General features: G+C 36.9%; 1 protein-coding gene across 4 annotated transcripts in view; it reads left to right on the forward strand.

Annotated features, from left to right (window-relative positions):
* ZNF385D (zinc finger protein 385D) overlaps nt 1–24,740 on the forward strand; it is a 324,809-nt gene that overhangs the window by 165,217 nt on the left and 134,852 nt on the right. Inside the window, exon 1 of one of the 4 annotated variants that reach the window (XM_029961874.1) lies at nt 1,637–1,995. The exons of 2 other annotated variants lie outside the window; for them this stretch is intronic. In XM_029961874.1, the coding sequence (XP_029817734.1) occupies nt 1,974–1,995 (22 nt within the window). In that variant the 5' untranslated portion in view covers nt 1,637–1,973. Of the gene's footprint in view, nt 1–1,636; nt 1,996–24,740 lie in introns of those variants that run through there. One more of the 4 variants, XM_029961873.1, reaches the window with a different exon arrangement.

Below are 24,740 nucleotides of genomic sequence, written 5' to 3' on the forward strand. Positions count from 1 at the left end.
CGAGCATTGTAATGATGAAATAAAGGAAAGAAATGTACTGTGAATACCCTCTGTTACTTGCTTTCTGCACCTTCTAGTTAAAATACAGGCCATGATTTCTAGATAGCTTCGTTTTTCTGTTTTTGATTTAGGATTTGCTCAACTTATGTTGCTCTCGATCAGTTTGAACTGTGCGAAAAGTCTTGATCTTCCTCCCTCATGTACTGTGGCCTCAAAGTGCACTCCTTAACTGTGTGCTTTTTAGTTGTGAAGCAAAGCTTATTTTGGAGTTTATCAGTGTACCATGTATCTCTCATTTCAGGCTTGCCTCTTCCCAGGGGAAGCTGGAATAAGAGCAGGCACTGAGAAAGGCTAGGTATCAGAAGTGGATAGCTGTGGGACTGCCAGCAAGGGACAGGACTGAAATTCGTGCCCCAGTTCTCCCCAGCAGTGTTTAATCTCTGTAACATTCATACAGGTAGCATGAAACCTCGAGAGAGCAATGCTGCGGAGGGCTCTTGCTGAGAGATGCATAGCGGCAGTGTACACCAGGGCTCTGAACTCTGCCGCCGCAATTGGAGCATTCCTTGGCTGCTGTGCTGGTGCGATAATTTTGCCCGAAGTGATTGGACCTCATGAAATAGTAGTTATTGTGTGGTGGTTTTACAAATAAGAAGTGGAGCTTTAAATGAATTATACCTGTCATCCTCTTTCCTGTAGAATTAAAGCATTCATCCCATTAGATCCTATTATAATGAAATAAACGCTTCGGCATACTGTCCATTATTTTTTACCTTTATTTAGTGTAAGTGTATTATCAGTGATACACGCCAGACTGACAGCAGGAAACCAATGTCCTCTATCGATTCGTAGAAGAGACATATGTGCCTAAATACAGACCACATTGCCTTCACCACACTGCCACACCGGTGTGTGTCAGATCCATCCCGAGGCACTATAGGTATATGGTGGAGAGTATTTCAGTATTTCTTTGGTCTTTCTTCTTCTGAAGCTGCTACTAGTTCATATAGCAGCAGGGACTGTGTGGGGCCCTATTTACAACAAACTTAGAACCACTCCATTTGCCACAGAACAATAAAATAGCTACCAGCTGCTAACGACTTATCAACCTGGGCCAGAAAGCAACCAGAGACCTGAAGGGTGAAAGGTTGTAAACTCCATTACAAATCATCATTGTTGTATGTCTCCTGTCCTCACACTTTTTATTCATGTGAAGATATTGTAGTTTAAAAAATCAGTTAAGCTGTATTGAAAATGAACTACCTATTTGTTAGTTGCTTTTTAAAAATAGAGACAGATTGAGCTTTCTTCAACATTCAGATTGAAATTTTTTATTGTAATGGAACTATTGATTTAAAAAAAAAAAAAAGGCTTAGGGGGACCTGATCTTGCAAAGTGTCAAGTATCATTATCTTCTATTGAAGTTGGGGTATCAGGGTACTCAGGGCTTCTCCTGGAGCCTGCCCTTCAAAGAAAAGTGCGCTCACAATATACGCTTTGTCTTTCCCCTCTATTATGTAATTGAGCACGTTATGTCACTACACGCATTTACTGCCAAAAAAAACCCAACCCAGTACAATTTTAGAAGGGCTTTTTTTTTTTGTCCAAACCGGAGTTAGGTTAACCAGCATATTAGACCACATCGTTGCGAGCCTGTTAAAGAAAAGATCTGTTTGTAGTACTCTTAGTCCTGATGTCACAGGCACAGCAAGGACATCAGAAGGAGGAGTCAGATTACAGTAAGAATGGGCAGTGCAGCATGCAGCCGGAGTAAACGCTAAATCAGACAGGGATTGTATCAGGGATAAGACTGCCTGCAAAGAGCTCATCCTGAGGCGGCACACTGCTCTCTCACGCTTCTCGTGCTGGGAAATTTCCACATAATGTAGGATGAAAAAGCTCTGTTTTACATGTCAGCCCTGTGCAGGAGCTAATGCTGAATACACAGCGGTGGGATCCTGACTGCATGATTAATGAGAAACATAATGTATTTTGGTAAGTGTTAACCGTGATGTAATTCTGCTTCTGCTCACATTATCAATAGGAGTGATTATTACAGATTTCGGATTCAAGAACATTTCGTGCTGGCACGCACCTAAAACTGACAACTGGGGAATCCTGTCGGCTGTGCAGTTTGAAAGGATTCCATTGTCTGGGAAATTTTCTGTTTGAGTGGGCTACTGCGTAGTTTTAGCGGTTTGAAAAACAAGCTAGATAAGATGAACTCATCCTAGGTTTGTTTTAAATGAACTTTTGTTTCATCTGCCAAGAGAGGATGAGAAATGCCTATGAGACATGGGAAGTTTTAGACAAACTTAATGTAATGGACGAGCTGCTACTGCACTGTCTGTGCTGGGGAGGCACAGTGAACCTCAGTATTTCATTCAGCTTTTAGTTTGAAGAATTTAAAGGTACAAAGGTGAAACAATATTTTATTTGCAGCGGTGCAATTGCTGAGTAGTCTGCACCGTGCAGATCACCGGTGTGGTGTTGGCTCGGAGCATGCCACAAAATACATATAATTTTAAGCCTTTAGGGGTCTTGGACGTGTTAAATATCTGTGCAGAGTTTTGTTGCTTGATGAAAATCTTCCTTATGCTTACAGCTGAGCTGGCTGCATACCCTAAAAACATGCTGGAGCGTAGAGCTATGTCTAAGCAATGTAGTGCTGCAGTACTGGGCTGGGATGTATGATTGCAAAATAATGCTGCAAGTTAGTGCTGTAAAAGAGCATAAAAAATAAAATAGAGAATTTGGTGATGTGATGGGATAAATGCTATTCTTAACTGCTTGAAATTTCATCTAACCTCAGTGTTAATTTATAGCTGCATAATACTTAGGATGAACACAGAGCAGGGAGTTGTAGAATTTCTGGGACATTCAGCAGCTTTCTCAGTTTCATTAAATATTGAATCAGGAGTTCACTTCAAGCTTTAAGAGAAGAACTTTTGTAACATTCTCAGCCCTGTCACAAAAGTGCTGTGTTTTTTGCCATGCTTAGCATTATTTTCCTATTTTCATAAAATTAAATATATTGGGGGGGGTGATTTGTCTTTAGCAGTGAAACATATCAGTTATGAAAGCAGATTGATTTTGATGTAAACTGTCCTAAAAAAAATTAAAAAGAATTGGCTGAGTTGTCAGAACTGTTCAGTGTCCATTTCAAAGATAAATTTACAATGTTTTAGCTTTACTACATTTTCCAGAGACTGAGAAAGGACAAGCATTAGGGTTTTAGATTTGAGTTATTTAGTTTAAGTCTCTTCACCATTAAAAGTATCAGTTAGGTTAATTTGCTGTTCCTTTCTTTCGGGTTGTTTTTCTACCTTTAACAGCATTGCAAGGGTAAGATGATGGTTTTTCATTTATTTTTTTCTTTTTAACAATCAGTTTTGCCTGTGTGACTAGGATAGTTTCCTGAAGTTATACAGTTAGAATATAAGGTGTATGTTAGTTGCATTGTACTTAATTTTATCTTTTTTTCCTGTCTATAATTTTCAGAAACATGTAACGGTGATCAAACTTATTCTAGTGTTACTTTGAAAAAGAATTCACTGTTTCACATGCTTGTTTGTTTTCTGGTGCAACACAAGTTTTTAAATGGAGCAAACCTGATTGTGCTTTCTGCTTTGCAGGAAATTTCACTTCTGAGAGCAGACCTGAAAGTTTGTACTAGGCAGGTTCTTCGTCTGCCGTGTTCAGTCTGAAGTTTCCTGTAATATTATGTTTTAAATGGATGTTCTTATTTCTGTTTTTTTTTCATAAAAAAGGGTAAGCTAATGGGGGATAATGTTTACCTGGTGGTTATTCTGTGTATTTTCTTGCTCTGTCTGTGAGAAGCCAGAACATCTGTAATCTCACCTGCCCCTTTTACTACACAAAGCAGAATTTCACAGAGCCAGATGAAAGCTTCACTGCGTACATCGCACACCTATTTTGACTTCAAATTGCTACAGTCATCACGTAGACAATAATGGATTTTTTTTTTTCTGAGGGGAAAAAAAAATATTTTCCTTTTCATATTAATAAAGAATTCTGTGGGGTATTTTTTTTTATCTATGCATGCTACTGTTGGGCCACATACGTATAGGAAGGGGAAAAAAAAGAAAATATTTCTGTATATTTGTATGCACTTTGCTTGCTTTCCTGGGCCTTGTTGTCTAATTGCTGCTGATGTAAGGTGGCACAGTGGAAATGCGTGTGTACAGCATTAAGGTTGAATAAATGCTGAAAATAATTACTGTGGAAAGTAGGACCTAACCATCTGAAAGTATCCTTCTTATAGAGCAATTGTTAATGGGTGAAGTGAGTTTCTTAACCATCAGAGAGAAAAGTTGGTAAATTCAGGAACTGGTCATCATGTTTCTCTCTCTCTTGAAAGACTGAGCCTCTGAGGAGATATTCTACCTTTCTATTACATTCTACTATGTATATTTTACTATTTCAGTTAAGCCTTCAAATAGTTAAACCTGTTGTAACCCTTGTAATTGCATGAGCCTTTCTCTTACATTGCAACAGAATTTTAATGGAGTTGTTTCAAGAACTGCTAATTTTCACTCACCATGCTGTGCTTTTTAGTTTATTGTTTGGTCACTGTGGATACATTTGTTACTTATTGTATTGATTTTGCATTCATCATTTTGAGTTGAATAGAAATACAGAATTGTAATAATAATAGTAATAAAAATCCTAAAAAATGATGTAGTATGTTTATAGAGTAAGCCAAAAGCCAATGAAAATAATAGATTCCTGTTAAGTGTTATCATAGGGAGATGTTTTGTACTTAAGGACATACATACCTACCCCAAAGCAACTTTCATCTGTATTTATCACCAAGTTAATAATTTAGCATAGGATAGAAGTCAGCTGTGACCATTCTCAGCAGTTCCGAGAGGAGAAATGGTGGGTGGCTGTCAGTGCCACAGCGCCAATGTTGCATGTCAATAAAGGGTGCAACAAACCTCCCTAGTTCTGCTCAGTGTGAGGGCTCTTCTGTGGCTAATGAGGTGCTGCATGCTGCATCTCTGGCTTAAAAGGTTGCACTGGCCACTGTTGCCTTGACTCGGCCACCTTGCCGTGACTGCGCCTTCCTTGGCCTGGCAGTGCCGGCTTATCCCGTCAGCGCAGTGGCCCCTGTGGCCGCCCCTCGGGCTGGGTGACCACTGTTCAGGTCAGATGGAAAGTGCTCTTCACAAGGGGCAGGAGGAGAGCTTTTGTGTGTATCATGCACTGTACATCACAGTTGTCGAACTGGAGGAAACACTGCAGTGATATTGCAGTTACGGGATGGTGAGCATGGGTCCTGCGGGCTCGGTAAACACTGACTGGAATTGAGAGCAAAGAGAATCCTCCACCCCCACCACTCAAAAATCACTGCCCCACACGCCCCCATACTTCGCCCCTTGCTGAAGAAGCACAACCCAAAAAAGAACTAAAGTTAAAATTTATGAAGGAAAGGAAGGGGAAAAAAGGAAAACCTTGTACTTTGCCTTTTTTCTTTTTTTTTTTGTCTTCCCCTAGCCTCCTCTGAAAACAATACTGTTTTAAGCAACTTCTAAGTTTTTCTGTTCACATTATACAGGAAATTAATATATTGGGATGGAAATTAATATACCATGGGGTAAAACATAACATTAAGGGGAACAAACAAACAAGTTTTGCCTGAAAATGCCATCACATTTCTGTTTGTGTGGTGGCTGTTTTCATTTTCAATGGGTTTTTTTCAGTCAATATTGTAGAGTGTAGTAATTCATCTGCATACATGCTACTATTCTGAATATGACTTTTTATTTCTGGAACACTTTCTTGTAGAAGAGATTCATGTTGGATGAGTCATGGAATAAAAAATACCCCCCACGCCCCAAATCTCACCACATCTTTAAAGAAAACACACACTATACAAACCAACCAATCAACTGCTGAAACAGGGGGGGTTTTTGTTTCAATGAAAATATTTAGTTGTTACTGGTTTGTTTTTAGAAGGTTGTATTTCCTTCTAGGTTAGACACTGCGGAGGCCTTTAGTACCATTTTTGTTTGTCTTCATTTAAGGCAGGATGAATCGGTGTTGATAAGGCTGTGCTTTTAAAATGTTTTGAAAAGCACAGATACTGGATTACTATGTTTTATCACCAGCCTTCTGCAATAAGAAATGTAGTTAATATATAATGGATTCTGTGTGTGACAGAAGAATTTAGCTGAGCAAGCCAATGTATAGGATCTTGAAAATTGCAGGAGTCTGATGTTTATATTTGGAACATTACAGCCTCCAGGGCAGTGAAGTTCATATCTTGAAGCACTGAATAATCATTAATGCATGTACACATAATAACAGCTAAAAACCCCCCAAACCTGTTTAAACTTATAGAAACTACTCTGTGCTAGATGGCACCCTTTTAGTTTGTCACAGAAACTCTTCATTTAAAATGCCTCTAAATGTATCCAGTATGTTGCCATAAATAAAAGGTGCTTTTGCCATTTCACTGACCAAAAAAAGTCATTCCAACTGTTACCTTTTTTGTGGGTGGCAGAATTGCTCCAAAAACAAAATCAGAATCAATGGCTTCCTGCTTCATTAGAGAAGATTAGATCACAGTTGCTTCAGCTGAAGGTCCTTTAACAGAAAGTGTGTGTGCGCTCATGTGCTCACGTTAATCTGTGTCTGTACATATTTTAACTGGGATGACTGTTGAATCTAATCCTGCATACCTTCCTAACAAATATCTTTCTTCTGTTAAGAAATTAAATATAAGAAGAAACCAGGTTTTTAAAATTTTCATTGTGATGCCATGCTTCTGTCCATTTTCATTTTTCTTTTCTAGCAGGCTACTCATATAAATTATTTTTATAAAATATTTTAAAATAATGAGAACCTTTGACTGTAGAAATATAACAAAGTCATATGGCTTCTACCTCTCTATGCCTGTGTGCAAATATCCTTCCATGTTATTTTGATTTTGTTTCATAAGCTAATGGCATTTCTATAAATTCTTGCAATTACAAAAATGTTAATCAGGATACAGGAATCCTTTTAAAGATTTTGCCTTTCATGGCACTAAAGAAGATGGTGGTACTTGAAAAAGAAGAAATATATTTGGACTGGAAAAAGGAAATATTTCAATTTGCTATTAGATCATGAAAAGTTCTTGAAATACAATAGAGGTCATAAGGGCTTCAATTTTTAAGAAGCGAATATTACATGTAACATACTGCAAAGATTAGTTTTGCAGCTGAAATTGCATAGATGATTGGTAACATTCAGAGAAAATGCAGCTAAAGAGGTTGGCTAGAAATACCAAAGCCTGAAGTGTCACAGATTGCACTTGAATTGAATTGCTGGGGATGAAAATGCTCTATTGTAGGCCTAAGTCATTATATGGCAAAGCCACATTCTGTAGGTCAGCCCGTATGCTCAGTTATTTTAGCAACACATTTTTGTGAAATCTACTTAGGGGTGAAAAATCTAATACATGAAGCTGCATTATTGGCATGCTCATATATTTAGTTCTCCTTGCCCATTTTGTTGACCACTTCTTTCAGTTCATCAGTTTGATGCTCATGAATATGTTCCTCTTATAAATTTTTTCTTTATGTGTAAGCACAATAAAGAGCTACTGCAATCTTAAGCATGGTATGACTGCTTAAAGTAGTTGGCAAGGGTCTGAATCAAATATGAAATAAGAAAATGGAACTATAATTTCAAATTAGAATTATAAGGATGGCTCATGTTAAAGTTCAATGATTATACACCCTTGCCTCTTGTTTAAATCTATGATAATACAGTTCTGTTCTTTTTTGATGTTTAAAATGATATCCATTTAAATTTCTTTAGGTTTGAAAAATTGGTAAGACATCTTGAGTCCTTATCTAGTGTTTAAGCAAAAACACTTGTTCTTTCTCCTAATATTTTCTCCTTTTTTATTTATTTCCAACCCTCTCTCCCCCACACATTTCTGCTTTGGCAAGGGTTACATCTGTTTTTAAAAGGTGAGATTAAATCAATCTATTTCTCTTTTTGATAGCTCTGCTAGCTGGCTGAACCAGTTGTTTGGAAATCATGAGCAATTCTTTCATCACTATGGGATCAGGTTCTGGCTCTATTACCAAGCCAACTAATTTACTCTGTTTTATAGTCCCTGCAGATATCAAAATTTAAAACCATAATGTACCACTTGCTTTTCAAGTAAAGCTTGAAAAGCTCCTGGGGTTTGGTAATGTATAGTATCTTCATCTCTGAAGCAGTTACAGGAGATACAAAGATGAGATTGACCAGGAGTATCTGCTAACTCTGGGTATGGCTGTTTGAAATTTCAGCATATACTTAGGATCTGAGAGGGCTTTGGCTCATATTGGTAATTTTTATTCTATGTCTTGTTTAAGTATTCTGTTTATTACAATGCAAACCAGCAGCTTCTTGTCCAATTCTCTCCATCAGAAAACAAGATAGAAACTAAAAAGTGGATTTATGTTAGAAAACCCCCTCTGAATGTTAAAACTGATTTCTTAAGAACAAGGGAAAAAAACTAGGCTTAATTTACTCTTTGATTTTTACTTCATAGTGGCTGTCGTATGTATTTACTTTTATGCTATAATTGAAAAAGCCGATGGACAATTCATTCAAATGAAAGCCACGAAAATTTCCTCACCTTCTTTTGTTCTTGTTGACCTTGTTTACTCTGTTTATTATGGAATGTAGTAAGTTATGAAGATAGAGGGAGATAATTGCTGTGTTTCCCAATACAGTTACCCATCGTTGCAGGAGGGATCAATATTAAATGAAAAAAAAGTGAAAAAAACAAGTCAAAAAACGCAGAAGCTTGACAATATCTGTGATTCTGAATACAAAAGGAAGGAGTAGGTAGAGGGGAAGCCAGTCTTGGCACTGCCAGGAATATTAGTGCTCTTCTTGCTAAGCCAAGTAATTTTTCAGTAGTGACCTGAGGGTCCACTGTCTCTATAGTGCAATGTTTAACAAATTAGTTTTTGTTTGCTGGTATTTACCTGTGATAGCAGATCCACTCACCTCCTGTCAAAACCAGCAATGTAACAGGTGCATGCAGTTTACCAGATATGTGAGTATTATGCAGCAAGCACACTGTTACTCTGTTTTATTACTGGTAAGTTGTGCTGCTGTGAGTAGCAAATTTTTCAACAGTGGTAGTTTCATGGCTCATCTGCTTTTAGATGGTACAGAAAAAAGCTATAACTTTCACTTTAACTACGTAAAACTTTACATAGTCTCCTATTTAACTTTGCAATTCCTGTGTTTGTATAGGACAAATTCTAACAAGTGTATGCATATGTAATGGCATCTTTAGATCCTTTCGCTTTTTGTCTCCTTCTGACTGAGGGCACGACAGCCACATGAATATGGGTACTGTAAAGCCAAGACAGTGTATTGTTTCTGGTATCCTTACGTACTTTTAGCACTCAAGACACGATGTAGTCATTTACAAACATTTGTCTCGCCAGTCCTGACCGCAGTCTGTCTACCTTGTGAAATTGGTTGTTTAGTCCTCCTCTCCACATACAGTGCTAGGGCAGTTGCACTAGCCTCCTAGTAACAAATTTACATTCTGTTCACTTAAATCTTAATAGCCCTGAGTAGCTGGAAATTGCATTGGTCAATATGGTATGATTTTTCCCTCCCCACTCTTTCTTTATTAAGGAAGGTTCTGAAATAACTCTTTTTCTTTTCAACTGGGTTGAGGTAAAAATTTTTGTCACATTTATAAATTCCCAATGGTTTTCACTTTTACTTTCTTTCTTCATTATTTCCCCAACCCTTTGCTGTATTTTACAGAATGTAAAAGATATCATCTTATGTAGGTATAGCTGACAAACCTACTCAGTGCTAATTAGCAGCCCACCATTTGGGTTCCTGTGGACATCTGGAATCTTTTTGGATATGCCTATAGAAAGTACAAAACCTTACATAAATGCCTACCTATGGCAGATCCATGTATATGAGGCGAGTATCCTTCATATTAGCATTTAGCTCTACACACTCTAACAACACATGCAATAGGTTACCTTCCCAAAATATGCAGGTTTTCAAGGTTGAAAGAGTCAGTGGCCTTAAAGAGGGATATTACTACACATATGCCCACACAGATATGCTCCTTCGCATGAATGAACTTACCAAATACAATTAATCAAACACTGAAAGGCTGAAAACACATTAAAAAAAATAAAAGCAGCACTGGAAATCTCTCTAGCAATGTAGATACAATCAAAATCTGATTGTGGAAAGCCTTAGAGTGCATGAAATGTATATAAACTCTGCTGGCAGAGAAAGGCAGGCAGGCAGCAAGTGAAGTGCGGTGGAATGCTGGTGCTGCAGCAAAATGGTACTGACAGCACCACCCTTCACAAGCACCCCAAGGTGACTGAACAAAACTGCTCTGTTTTGCCATAGTGACTAACTTGAAGCAGAATTATCATCACATGCTATCATCAACGCGCAGGGAAAAAAAATTACTTAAATAGTCTGAAATTAACATTGTGAATACCATGAATGATGATGCTATATGTTGCTCCAGACAACTCTACTGATTTTAGGAAGAAAACATATATGTAGAACATGAAGCTATTTTTACTGCTCGTTATTCCATGCCCTGATTTATTTTTTTTTTATTTTTAGAAAAAGCTAAATATATCAAAAAGATTCAATGTAGTGATGAAAACCAAAACAGAGCTGTCTCAAGTAGGCAGTCTTAGGCATTTGTAATTGAAAAATTATTAAGAAGCCTTTAACCTAATACACCTTAGCCTAACTTCTAAAATATCCCTCAGGTCTTTTTTCTAACAATGTTTATTTGATTTCTGTAAGCTTTCTGTGCATTTCCAGTAGACAGGTTTCTTCACAGGAATATTCACAAAGATAACATTTGCACAATATTTTATTGTAATTTATTAAGGCAGTTTTTATGTTAAAAACTATACTAACACATTTTCAGAAATACAAAACTCACTTTAGATTCATCTGGAAACAGAAATATTGCCATCTGACCTTAATATATAATCAAATGAATTATGAATATTTTGTATCAAATATCTGTTTGAGAGACTCCAGTTGAGCTAATATCTTCCAAATCACAAATATAAGAAGAAATAATGGTAATTCTAAATTATTAGACCTTTCTAGAAGCTCACAGCAACAGATGGCTAATGCTGTTAGAGAATATTTAAAATAATAAATAAGTTAATCTTTTAAGAAATCTTTGCAAGATGCCTGTGATGTGCATATTTCCAGTTTTACAGGTTTGTCTATCTATGGTAGCCAAGTTCAGTTCTACTAAATAATGTAGAGAGCTGATTTTGGTAGTATATTAGTTGAAGTAATATTGATGGTTTGTCTGAAAGAAGTTGGGCAGCTTTTGAAATCTGTTGATATACTGGATGTATGGCAACTGCTAACAGGTACAAAAAAAAAAGCACTTGCTAGTTTAAGAATCTTTCATCCAAAATTGAGCTTTCCTCACTGATAATGTTTCTACTGAGTCAGATCTGTTCTTCAGAGTGAAGGAGGAAGTTTTCAGAAAGTAATTATTATTTGTAATGAGCTGTGGAAAGTGTTGGACTGTGCTAATAGATTTGCTTGAACTCAATTTCATTTACTGGACCTAACATACTGAGAAACTTCCATATCCCCCAGTAAAGTAGGTGTTTCATCTGTGCTGGAAATATTAAACTAGACCTATTCTAATTAAGGTAACTGTCAAATAATTTGTAACAGTTATGTTTAATATCTCCAATAATTTCAAATGTGAATTAAATGCTCTTTAAAATCTTAAATTGATCATAGACAGTACAGTCAAACTTTGGCAGCCAGCTGGGCAGCAGGTCTGGCGGTGGAGGGCACTGATATGCCCAGCAGCATGATCACCATGCTTGGAAGTATGGGAAGAAGCATTTATCCCTTTGGGTTGCAGATCCTGTTCAACAGTTGTTCTGTGTATCTTTGTGAGAAGGGGCACTGAATGTGATGGAAATATGAGCTTGGGCAGTTGGATAAGTTGAGTAATTTGAATTGCATTGGCCTCGTGTGAAGAGTCCCACTTAAGGGAAGATGCATCTGCAGGAGGGAATGCTGCAGGTCTGCAGGTGCTGCAGGTCTTGCCATGCAGAGGAGTTCTGCATACCAGGCAGGGAAGAATCCATCAGTTGCCTTGTCACCTGAGCTTTGATGGTTTCTATAGAACGGCTCAGGAATCAATAGGCAATGAAAGTTACTCTCATTTTTTTTGTTGTTTTTCAGGAAGTGGTTTAAAACCATGAACTTCTTTTCTATAAACTGACAAACAGCTCTCCACTGCAAATATAGTCATTACTGCTCTTATTAATTTCCATTACCAAATTGTCTATGCCGAATAATATGAGTCTTAAGTCAACTGAACTTTTTTGTTCCATGCACTCCAGAGCCCATAGCAATTCTCATTCCTTTTTAAAAATACAAAACCAAACTACCCCCTCTAAGCAGCAACACCAACAATCAACTAAAAAAAACACAACCAAAAAACCTTAAATCTGCCATGACTGTCTTTGTAAGGTTTACATTAGCAAGAAATTCATCTATGCATATAGGATGGTGGCTTGCAAGCTTTTGTGGTTATGTACAAGTTATGTCGAGTATCTCTTAATTCACAGTAGTCCTATTTAAATTCTATTTAGTTTCCAGAGGGCAACCTCTCCAGTGACTTGTTGGACTGGGAGGACTTTTTTGCCTCATTAAGGCACATTTTTGGCAATATCATTAAAAAGATTGGGACAATTCAATGAATAGTTTAGTAGTTTACGGTGATTCTCCTTCAGTTAACAGATTCTACACTAGTAAAGCAGAAGAATAGCAGTAAGGAAAATCTGAGGTTCCTTCTCTACCTCCCCCACCTCTGCCCCACCCCATCCTCCCCCGCTAGCAGAGGAGGCTTAACATTTTTCTTAGAGCATCATCTCATACAGCTCTGTTAAAGTTTGTGACCACAAATCATACCAAGCTATCGTTTCTGTGGGTTTGTAGCTGAGCCAGAAAAAGCTGCATGTGGGAGAAGCTCATTTCTAGTCTGCAGGATTTTAACATTTGCAGTTGTGTGTCTGGAGCTACTGAATGGACATGTATTAAAATTGTATATGGATAATAGTTTCTAGTGACAAGGAAACTGTAATTTGTAATTAGAATGTCAGTTCGGCTTTTGAATGTGTCATTTTGGAAAGACCAAAAAGCATTACATTGTAATAATAAATAGCAAATTTGAAATTTACAGTGAATTTCAGGGGGAAAGAGACAAAATCTTACACTAAATCATGTCTGATAAGAGGCCATTGCCCATGCTGTTAGAGCAAGAGCAATAATTTAAAAAATATTCTCAAACAGATTTCCATGAAAAAAAAGATTAAAGAGTTTCTACTCCCCTTGGGTGTGTATGCACATCTACTGCTTTACATGTTTTTTTTCAGTGTGTGGTAGCCCTCCAAGAAGTAGCTTATACCACCTTTTCCTAGCTTTCAAAGAGCAGGAAGAATCCTGAAATCATGGGAGGTGACAAACCTAACACACAAGGGGCTTTCTAGTCATAATCTTTTTTGTTTGTTTACTTGTTTTTATTTTATTGGGTTTTGTTTGGGTTTTGTTGAGTTTTTGTTGTCCGTTTGTTTGTTTTCAATTGGGCTAAAACCAACTTGCATCTTCAGAAGAAGTTGTAGGGAAACACTGAAGGGTCTTATTGATTCAAGAAAGGCATATTCTGATGGGAGCCAAATTGTCACCTTATACTTGCAAGAGCAGGTGGTCTATTCACTTCAAGTTATCAGACACTGAATTGTATTTTCTCAGTCTCATTTTGCTGTTCTTGGGTTTCCATCAGTCTTGATAGTCTGAGTTTACCAATTTAGTAACGTGGCCATGCTTGGTCTTGGTAAAGCTCTACAAAAATATGTCAAACAATAGGGCTACCTAAATGTGAACTCTTCATTGCTTTCTTTTGTGTTCCTGCTGCAGTGTTCTTCTACATGCAACTTTAAGAACTTTGTAAGAGTTAATACACTGGAGGATTAACCTTGGACATAGAGATTCATTTTACTTTTAGTACTTTTGGAACTGCAAATACTCTTGTAGCTGAACACCTGAGTCATTTGATGCTTTCTGTGAACTTAAATGGTCAGTTAAGCGAGAAATAGAATGTGATTTTTTCTCACATGTGGTAGCAACAGAATCTACATAGCAACATGAAACAGCTGTGTACTTCTCAATGTATCTTAAGTATAATTTAACTGTCTAAAGAGTGTAACAAAGAAATCCTATCACTCCCCATTTAAATTTTATCTATATTTAGACAAGATTACCACATATTCCCCCCAAGTCCAAGTGAAACAGAGTAGCCAGAAATACAGGTTTGCAGAGTCTTTTCTCAGATGATAAATCAAATCTTACTGCAATGCATAAGCAAAGGCAACAGATCTGTGAAGCTACAGATATCTTGTGTATGACGTAGAGGAGCAGAAACTGTAAGGTCCCAGACTAATGCAGATACATAAGACACAAGGACTGTTCTGGCATCAGGGGACTGAGGCTGAAGAAGGATGTGCATATCTTAAATTTTGTCATGGTTTGGCCCACATTGCTGAAATTTTCTCAGTGTTTCAGATTAACACACCCAAAACACTCTGCTGTGAATCAGGTGATCTGTGCTTAGTTGCAACTCTAGATCTGTAAAATTGGCTTGAGGTTAAGCTTTGGAATGCAACCCTTATACAGGCAAGCTGTGTTTGGTTTCAGGTTTCTTAGAAGCTTGCATGCAAAATTGCCTCATTACTTGAATTGATACGTCTAATTAAACAGATTCAGTGCACTGCAATAGTTGTCCTTTAGTATTACAGCTCAAACTAATACCCAGTGTAACTCACCTTAAGCTACTGGAATTATATGGGGAGATAGGCCTCTTTTCTTAGCACACCGTCTTTTTTCAGTAAGATTATGAGGGTTTTTTAATGCAATTTCTAGATGCAAGAAGTATGCTCTTGTTGCTGGAATCATCCTAATTTTTTTAATGATGTGATATCAGAGAGAAAAGATGGAAGTCTTTGTCCATCTTTGACAATATGCTTAGAGTATCTTCATTTTCATCTGATGTTTATAGTTTCATCATGCATTTCTCATGTGATGTATCTTGGTATTTTGTGGGTTTGTTTTGTTTTTAAAGAAAGCAGTGCCAAATCCTGGATTATGCAAATGATTTCTCCTGTATATGGTGATGTGGGTCAAGTATTTGGAGTTTTGATTCGTTCTTCAAATTGAGCACCCTTGGTAAATTTTTTATTTCTTTTGAATAGGATAGCAATTCTTTTTGTTTAAAAACCATTGTTATGGAACATTTAGAAAGTTTAATCAGATAGAATTATGTAAGTAAGAGATAGACCCCAATTCTGCATGCATAAATTAAAAAATAATTAACTTTTCCTCATATTGTTTCACTGATGTGAGGAATTGGAATAGATAAATATGTGCAAAAGTATTTGTAGGACTGAGGTTTGTCTGTGGTTTAGCAAATCCTTGCATTTCTATAGCAATATGACAATTGGTTGGCTCACTTCACTGGTTTAATATAGTTTCATTTACTTGGAAATGTATTGTAAGATTACCTTTTATGGAAAGCAAAGATGATTACAGTATGTGAGGTTTCCTTCACTCCTTAGCAGTTGAGTGGGAGGATGGGAGGAGGGATTCAACTTGTCAACACATAGTTCCATAGAAGGCTCTCTACACTTGCATTGTCCTCCTAGCTTGTCAGATTTTGTAAGGTTCTTCTGATCAGATTAATATACCATAATTAATTAAAATTCAAAGTGTTAGGTTTTGTAGAGGGAGTGACTTACTCAACTCGAGTAATAAAAGCATACTGAGAAATTACTTGAAGCACTTGGTGTGCAATTCAATTAGATAAATGTCTGTTGCCTAAATTGAGGGGATTACTTTTCTATTTTAGTGTGAAAAAGTAATAAAAATATTAGGAACATATAAAATAATGTGATGCAAAGAAGTCAAATGATGATTAGGTCTTCACTCTGAATAGTTCAAGCAAGGACATACAATGACAACATGGGTCAGAACAAACATATATATATGTAGCATACCCAATAACATCTGGAATTATAATATATAGACTTAGCATTATGAAGATACATGATCCTGATCCTTCTGATCTACATGGATTATCAGAAAAGTCTGCACAGGAATTTTTTTCTTCTTGGTCCTCTATTCTATTGTGTCATGGTTACAAGGCCTGGAATGCCTTTCAAAAACCACATTTCCTTTAGTATCTCTCAAATAACTGTGTAATGCAACAGAATCAAAGTTATTTCTTCCATTTTATTTTGCCTTTCTATCAGAGGAAGCCTTAAAAAGAAAATAAAATATGTCAACTGAGGCTTTTTTTTTCATGTAGAGTGAGTTTTAGTGTATTGTGCCCAAGGCTTGATTTTTTTGAGCACCTTAGGAAGGAGATAGATAAAAATTAGTCTTTGAATAGAATGAATTGAAATTTTTGAGGTATGTTGTTTTTAAACTAGGCCTGTTTCCAGATTTACATTTAGTTCAAGAAATATTAATATTAATGTTGACCATTAATAATTGTGAAGGCAAAATCAATGAATGTCTAACCTGAGTTTGTGATACACACAAAGTGAAATATTAATAGCTATGTAGGGTTATAAGTAAATATTTTGAGCAGGGTGAGATTGTATGAGGAAGAATGGAGCTACCTAAAGAGTTATTTAAATGTTTTATATCTCTTTCCTGGGTGTGATTCCTGGGACAGGGGCTGTAAAATTTTAAGATGCCTTGACAGAGGACCAGAATGTAGCTAGGCTGACTGATGAGCAGACCAGGAAAGGTACTATTACTTGGGTTTTTATCATTTTTCTTTAGAGATGGTTTCTGGCTGTTCCTGACCTCTGTAAAATTGCAGATGAATAGTATTTGTCCCTTCAACCATGACTTGCTATCCCTAGCCAGCAGCGAAATCTGCGCATTAGTATGCGGACCATTCCTTGCCACCTTCTATACTCCTGCAGGGGGTGGTTTTCACTGGGAAGTTTTTGTTAGTTTGTTTTGTTTTGTTTTTTTCTTTTAGAAATTTGCCCATATCAAATGGTAACCAAGATACAGAGGACACCAGCCTGAACTTTCTGTTTACAACTACAAGCTCTATGGTCGACACAGGAAATCTTGTAGCAAAATCTGTGTCAGAACATATAAAAACTTCTTTGCTTTTTGCATGAGCAAAAAGCTTTGAGTAGAGTGAATAATAATGTGGATTTATCATGAAATAATTTTATGTCACATGGAAGTAAGAAGGAACACCTGGATAGGATACTCAAAAGCTGAAAATCATAACTATCTTCCTACAGCTTAAAGAAATATGAACATATTATTGGGTTAAGTTTGCATTTTTTAGCCAATAGTTTGTACTGCTTTACAGAAAACTCTTATATGTACTTGTGTAAATGTAATGGGATTGTAATCAATAGAATTATCCACGAACAAGCACAGTTTATATTAGCCAGGGGCAGGGATTCCCATTCATTAAATCTGTGGAGGACAAGCCTTTATCTATTTCCGTAGATGCAGCCTGAAGCATCCAACATGTCATGGATTAGATAAATTGGGCTTGACGTGCCTGTGTTTCTGGAAAATAGGACAAAAATTTCTTTTGTCCTTTGTGTATTGTCTGCAAAGGCAGTAGTGTTTTTCACCTATAGAGAGTAACAGGAGAAAATTTTACTTCCTTGAAAAACTTTTTTAAAACTATAGGCGTGTTCTATATAGAGATTTAAAAAATGGAACTGCCAGCATTTTCACAAGTATCAAGAGGACAGTCAACCTACTAACTGCCATGTATTCCAGCTCTCAGAGCATTTGCCTAAATCAGCTCCATCAGGTGTAAGCTTGCCAAAATTGAAGTTTCCATAGCCCTTTTTTATAAATAGCCATTTTGTTAGAACTTCTCCACAGTAAAAGAATGTATTCACTTCCCCAGAAAAACACTAGCCCTGAGGTCAAGGGATTTTTGTAGCGTCTGGAAACCCAAGCTAAATTCCTTCGTGAAGTGAATACATATTTACAAAAATCTAAACTGCTCCAAAATGGGATTATTGTGCAAGTGTCCTCAGTCAGTCAACAGCCAAACTACTGGGACATTTCCCTGAGGCACTGAGGACTTACAAAGCAGGCTTCAATACTGGCCTTTGATTAAAATACAAACTTTTAAAAAGATTTTTTTTACACATATATGGGTGAGATCTACATATAGATCTGCACAGAAGATAAATTGTGACAGAACTTTGCTACACAGAAAAACCCTTAAATTTTTACTATGTTTTCTCTCCTTCTCCACAAGCAATTGCATCTTAGCAAAGCATCAACCAAAGTTGCATAGAAAAATAGTTATGATTAGTTATTCCTAACTTTGTGATTGCAGTGGCATGTGCAACCCCAAAGCCTGATTCAAAGGAGACAGGATTATTATTTCTTACTGGCATAAAATATGACTTCAAACTGGTCCTTTATGACAGAGAACAAAGAAACAGTTTTATATAAGTGAATTCAATATAGTCTCTTTTGTCATGTTTCCTGTGTTGCAGAAGGGTCATGGCTGGGATCTGTTTGTGAGAATAAAGGTAACCTGTTTGTGCAGTGGAGCATGTAGATCTTCAGGGAACCAGTTGAACTCTATTATTTCATGCTTTTGGAATTTGTACATTTTTTTTCTTTTTATCCGCCTAAAATATTAATCAAATATGATTTCTTTTGGAGTCTCACCAAGAACCAGATATTGATGTCTCTGAACTCTGATGCTTCAGTGTGCCACCATAGACACTGGGAGGAGCTCATTGTGCTATACAATTTTGCAGGACCACAGTCTTCCTTACTCTGATTTGTAGGGAGTTCAACTCCACAACATTATTATATGTGGGGCAATGCTCTTACAGAACACTATACAAAATATATTCATGTGATCTTTGTCATAGATAGAAAAAGCAATATTTACTTCACTAGTACTAATGAAATGTTCTTATGTACCTTTATAATTAATATTGCATAACGTTGTGGTTTGGGATTTTTCGTTTGTTTGTTTGTTTTTTGTTGTTGTTTGTTTACTTGCTTTTCGCTTACATTTCTTGCATATAGAGACTTACTGGTTTATAGAGTAGCTATTTTCTTGTTTGCAACTGTGCATATGGAAGCACAATCCCACAGCATATTGATGGAAATAAAAACATTTATTCATTAAGTGTGAATTATTACCTAGAAACTTTTTTCCAGCGTATCATGTGACACATATTTATCTCTGCTTAAAAAGAAAAAAAAAAATTGAATTGCACAAGAGCAGCATGTGATTGCACTAAATAACGTTTGGCAAAGATGTATTTTGTAGATACAATAGAGTTGCATAACTATTACTATTTAAAAATGTTATAATAAGTCCTATTTAAATGTTATTAAAAATAAATTTGTGACTGGATATAGAATTTCTGTAGGACAACAGTTTAATTGATTCTGGCCAATGTTCAAATTTCTCCCACTGATTTCCAGCATCCCATTCTTTTATTTCCATTCTTTCTTTGCCTGCTGTCTTCTTACTTTCCCTTCTTTCTCCTCCCCTTTTCCTTCTCCTAGATTTGATGTAAACTCTTTACCCTTAGCATCATCTTCAGGGTTTTATGCTCTATCAGCACCCGCTCTCCTTTCATTGTTGATCCCTTGATGAACTCAAAACTCTGTATTACAGTCCAGAACTGCTAAATATTTGCATCCCTAGTTTTTGTCAGACAGATGAAGAATGGCCAAACAGTTGATCAGTACAGCAAAAAGGTTCTAAGCAAGTCAGTGAGGATCTTCAAATTCCTGGTGAATTCCTCACCTCTTCATACTGGAAGCCTGTTATTTTGTTAACATGCATGCTTTTGTCTGCAGCAATAGCTGTAATTAATCTGAAATTTTCAGCAATGGGGCAAGAAAACAACATCTGATTTCACATCTCCACTAAGACAGTGATGTAAGCTGATCTCCGCTGCTTAATGCTGAAGGGACTGAGTCTAATCTAATCATCAAGTACTCAGGTAGTACTTAACAGAAGATAGAGAGATTTTTCTGTCTGCAGACTATAAATAGTGCTCTTTTTTACTTATGTTTTTTTAATTGCCTGCTGATGCAAATCCAGACTATAGTCATTTCTGTACACAGTGTATGTGTGCTTTGAGATGGCATAAAATTCTGTTCTAGTAAGGTTCAAGCTTAACAGTTAACTAAACATTTTATCTCTCTCTTTCACTGTGTCTGTGGGGACAGCAGACTGCCAGACATTGTCTATTTTTTCTTTGCTTCTCAATACAAAGCATGGGTTGCCTGCTAGGATAACTTCAGGTTTGCACAAACTTCTTTTTCCAGAAAGTCTTGGTCACAAAGCCTCAGGCTCTTGCTTTTTGCACAAACAGCTCTGCCTCCTGAGGACTGAGCTGGTTTCATTCCATTAAAGTACAGTAGAAGTTTTATGAAAAGTAATAGGTTGGGGTTTAGAGACACTTGGGCCACATGATCAAATAGATTTTTTTTTCTGGTTTTACCTCCTGAGAAAGAATGATTTCTGGTTTGGTTTAGTTTTCTTTAAGAACTTCAGATATTTCATTCGAAGTGGGAATTAAGATTTTTCATTGGTGGGAAAAGTTCCTGAGCCAAATAAGTTGATGTGTTTTTAATTTAGGAATGCATACAGGAAAAATGATGATACGATGTATAATTTATCTTAACAAGTATCGTTCAAGCCACCATGAACTGAAAAGTGCTTTATGTCCAGGGCATTTTGTGAATCAAAATTTTTGAGACTGTGATAGTTTCTGATGTATTGTGCAAGCATTTATGTCTTTACACATAGGAAAGGAAAATGAAAAATATGGTTTTATTTTAATAATATGCATTTTTGTCATATGCATGTACATAGTCTGACCCATGTATGCATTTCTGTGTGGTTAATCCAGAAGGGGATCATGGTCCAGACTGTGCAATGCTGGCATAGATTGACAGGTATTTTCATGTCCATCATTGTGTGCTACCTGTAAGTCCAACAGCCAAGTGTAGCTACAAAACCACAGACTCTCAATGTACCTCTCTCCTTCCTTTCTTCCCTTGCACTCTCTCTGTGGAGCTAACTTTGACCAAGGCAGACCTTGCTCCTTCCGCTTGGATTCTGCTGTCCTTGTCCTAACTCAATCACTTTCCAAAGTTGTTCTACCTGTTATTCAGTAAAGCAAAAGAGGTTTGACAGCTACCAGAGAAGTGAAGTGATACTCTGGAAATGTGCAATAACTGTTGGCATTAAGTTCCACTTACTCTTGCACTGTACAATTACAAATGTGTAAAAACACTTTCCAGTGAATTATTAATGCTAAATGGCATTATTAGTGCTAAAGAAGATGCATCGTTGCACAGCACTATCTATAGAGTTTATTAGTGGAGTGTGTCCATTTCATGATATTGGTTATATATTTGTCTCAGTTGTATGCTTGTTTCATTTAAAGCGAAGACATGAGAAGTTAATTGTTATTTCTTTCCCAGGCATGCTTTTGGAAAATGGTACTTTTAAAACTGCTAATATATTCATCATAAAACCTAAAAATTCTTTGCAAATCTGTTTGCAATACAATGTTCTTCTGATTAATAACCCTTGGAAATCTGTGCTCATTATACCATAAACATGACCTTTATAAAACCATCAGAAAAATCCAACTATAGAATATGCCAGGTCAAAGACTTTTTAAATGTCAAAAAGTGTAAAGCTTTAAAATTTATGTTATTTTTATAATACTTGGCTGAGGCTTGTATTTTTGCTTAATTTATTTGTTTATGGTGGAGTTTTTTTAAGTCTTTGTGGTCGGAATCTGCTGAGAGACTGTAACCTTGGGAGAGAACACTGGGATAAGTCTTAATACCTTTCAGCAGCTTCCTCCCAGTCATTCAATGTTTAGATCCATTTGGTTTGTAGAAACATTTTTGCTGGACCTGATCTAATAAGATCTAATATGTCTCCAGTAGAGGCTACAACCCACCCGACCTCCCTGCCCAAGCAGGGTCATCCTAGAGCACATCACACAGGATTGCATCCAGATGGTTCTTGAATATCTCTACTGAGGGAGACTCCACAACCTCTCTAAATCTGTTCCAGTGCTCGATCACCTGCACAGTGAAGAAGTTCTTCCTCACATTCAGGTGGCACTTCCTGTGCATCAGTTTCTGCCCGTTACCTCTTGTCCTATTTCTTGGCACCACTGAGCACAAGAGGCTCCATCCTCTTGACACCATCCCTTCAGACACTTGTATACATTGATGAGGTCCCCTTTCAGCTGTCTCTTATTTTCTGGCCTGGCATTACTGCATAGTGGTAGGAATGTTTCTATCCATTTCTAGCTCACTCTAGGCAAGGCAGGATATTCACTTCCTTGGATTCACTTTCTGACTAAAGAAAGTAGGAAGTAGTATAGAACATGAGCAGTGTGGGAAGGAACTGTAGAATAGAGCTGGGAGTACATCGTTTGCCAAAAGAAAATAGTGCAGATGTGGACTCACTGGTCAACTCATCTTCCCTCTAGCATTTATGGCAGGGAAGGAATAACAGGTTTTGACATTGTCTTTGCTTACTGTGAGATCACTCAAGTCTAAGTGAAAGTACATTCAGTTCACTATGATCTTACAAGCAGAGAAGGATACTGTAGCGCTCAGAGCACTGAATTTGGGGACCTAGAGCTCAGGTCCTTGGCCTGCCATAGATTCCTGTGTAAGCTTTGCACGGGAGAATTATGCTCTCTGTCCCAGGTTCCTAGCGGAAAAATGCAGATAATCTCTTGCCCTGTAGAAGTGTCCTGAGAATTAATACTGGAATTGCATGGATAAAAATAAGGCTGCTGGGTATTTAATATTTGATTTTGTTTTGTAAGACAAATGGAAATTAAAAGCTCCTCCATTCTCAAGAGGGAGAAGAGCTAAGGTTCGTGGGCATTCTACTTTGTGTTCTCTGAAGCCATGACTGTCAGTCTCAGGTTGATACTTGATATGGGCAGCTGGTAATAAGCATGGTGGCCAAGTTGGACAATTTCTCATTGCTTCCTTCTACCAGAAACAGCCAGAACTTTACAGAAAGTTGAACATTCATTTTGGATCATTTTATTTTCAGTGATCCAACAGCTTCCAATAGTGGAAAAAAAAAAAGATCCAAATTTGTCTGACCAACTGCAGTAAAAGCCCAAAGGATTCTGAAGAGCTCAATTAGGTAGGTCATGTTTCTGAAATAAAAAGCTTAGTTGCTGCCCTTGTGCAATTTAAAATCCATATAAGATGTGACCCATAGTGAATTAGAGGAATTCCTTGCTTGACAGTATTAAGTACTGAAGTTTGGATCATTGTCTTTCAGTAGGTGTTATGTAAAAAAAATAAATATTTTATTTGGTACAGTGTTTTCTTCAGTCCATAGCATATTCTAGATATGGGGTGAAAGAAGTGATATTGTTGACATTATTGTCCCTGTGGCCTGAGGTGGGTAAGGTCTGCACAGTGCTGAGCAGTGCTAATCCTATTCCAACAGGCTGGACTTCATTGTAAGCTGGGCCCACCTGTCTGTAATGCACATGAGTAATAGTAAAGGAACAGGAGGGAATAAGGTAGAAAAAAGGGAGCATATACCTGAGCTTGTTTAGCAAAATAAAGAAAATTATGACAGGAAATAATGGATATCAGAGTATTCATGAAAATTTGTCTCTGCATTTTCCTGGTCCAGCATCATGATAGTAGCTTCACAGGATTCTATACAATGAAAAGAGAAATATACTCCCCTGTACATCTAGAGGAGTACATTTTCCAATCAAAATTCTTGTATTGGGATATATGATTTTATGTTTTCAAAACTCTAGTATCTGTGAAAGAAGACTTTAAAAAAACCCTATGATGCAGAGGGTTCTAAAACTAATAATAATAATAATAATAATAATTCTTTTTCCAAACTAGCTCAGTTTGGAGGAATCACAGAAAAAATACTGTCTCTAGACAAAATAATACTTTGAATAGCAGCAAATGACCAGAACTAATTCAAACTTTCCAGGTGAATAGTGGATATATTGAAAAATGTTACCTAAAAATAAACAGTTGGTACTTACTGGTGCCAAACTGGAAGAGGTTTACTTTAAAAAAAAAAAAAAAAGGAAGGGAAGAAAAGATGGAAAGAGATTTGAAAGTATTTTTGTAATGAGTCATTTTGAACTGTTTGGGTTTGGATGCTTGAAATTTGCCAATATTTAGATAACAAAAATGGTTAAGTATCCAAATAGGGACTATAGGATGTCATTTTGGTTGAAAGAAAAGTTTCATCTGACACAATGGTGGTTTTTTCCTCCCTAATTGTCTTTATTTTTTGGTTTGGCCAGTGAACTGAAAAAATCAATTACTCACAGATCTCCACAGCTGAGACAGCGTTGCATTCATCCTCTTCAAAGTGACTAACCACTGTTAGCATTACTAACAGCAAAACCTCTGAGAGGAAAACTTGTACGGCCACGCAGCACACTTTACCCTCAAACTGTCTCAGGAGAGTCAGCAGCATCAAAACTGGTGTGGTTGGAGCCCCCTTTTGAGGGCTCTTCTTTTCTGGTGGGTTTCAAATATTTAATACAGTCTTTTTTTTCTTTTTTTTTTTCCTGAAACCA

This window comes from Manacus vitellinus, unplaced genomic scaffold (genome assembly GCF_001715985.3).
Source record: "Manacus vitellinus isolate BGI_N305 unplaced genomic scaffold, ASM171598v3 scaffold_3_pilon, whole genome shotgun sequence".
Taxonomy (NCBI): domain Eukaryota; kingdom Metazoa; phylum Chordata; class Aves; order Passeriformes; family Pipridae; genus Manacus; species Manacus vitellinus.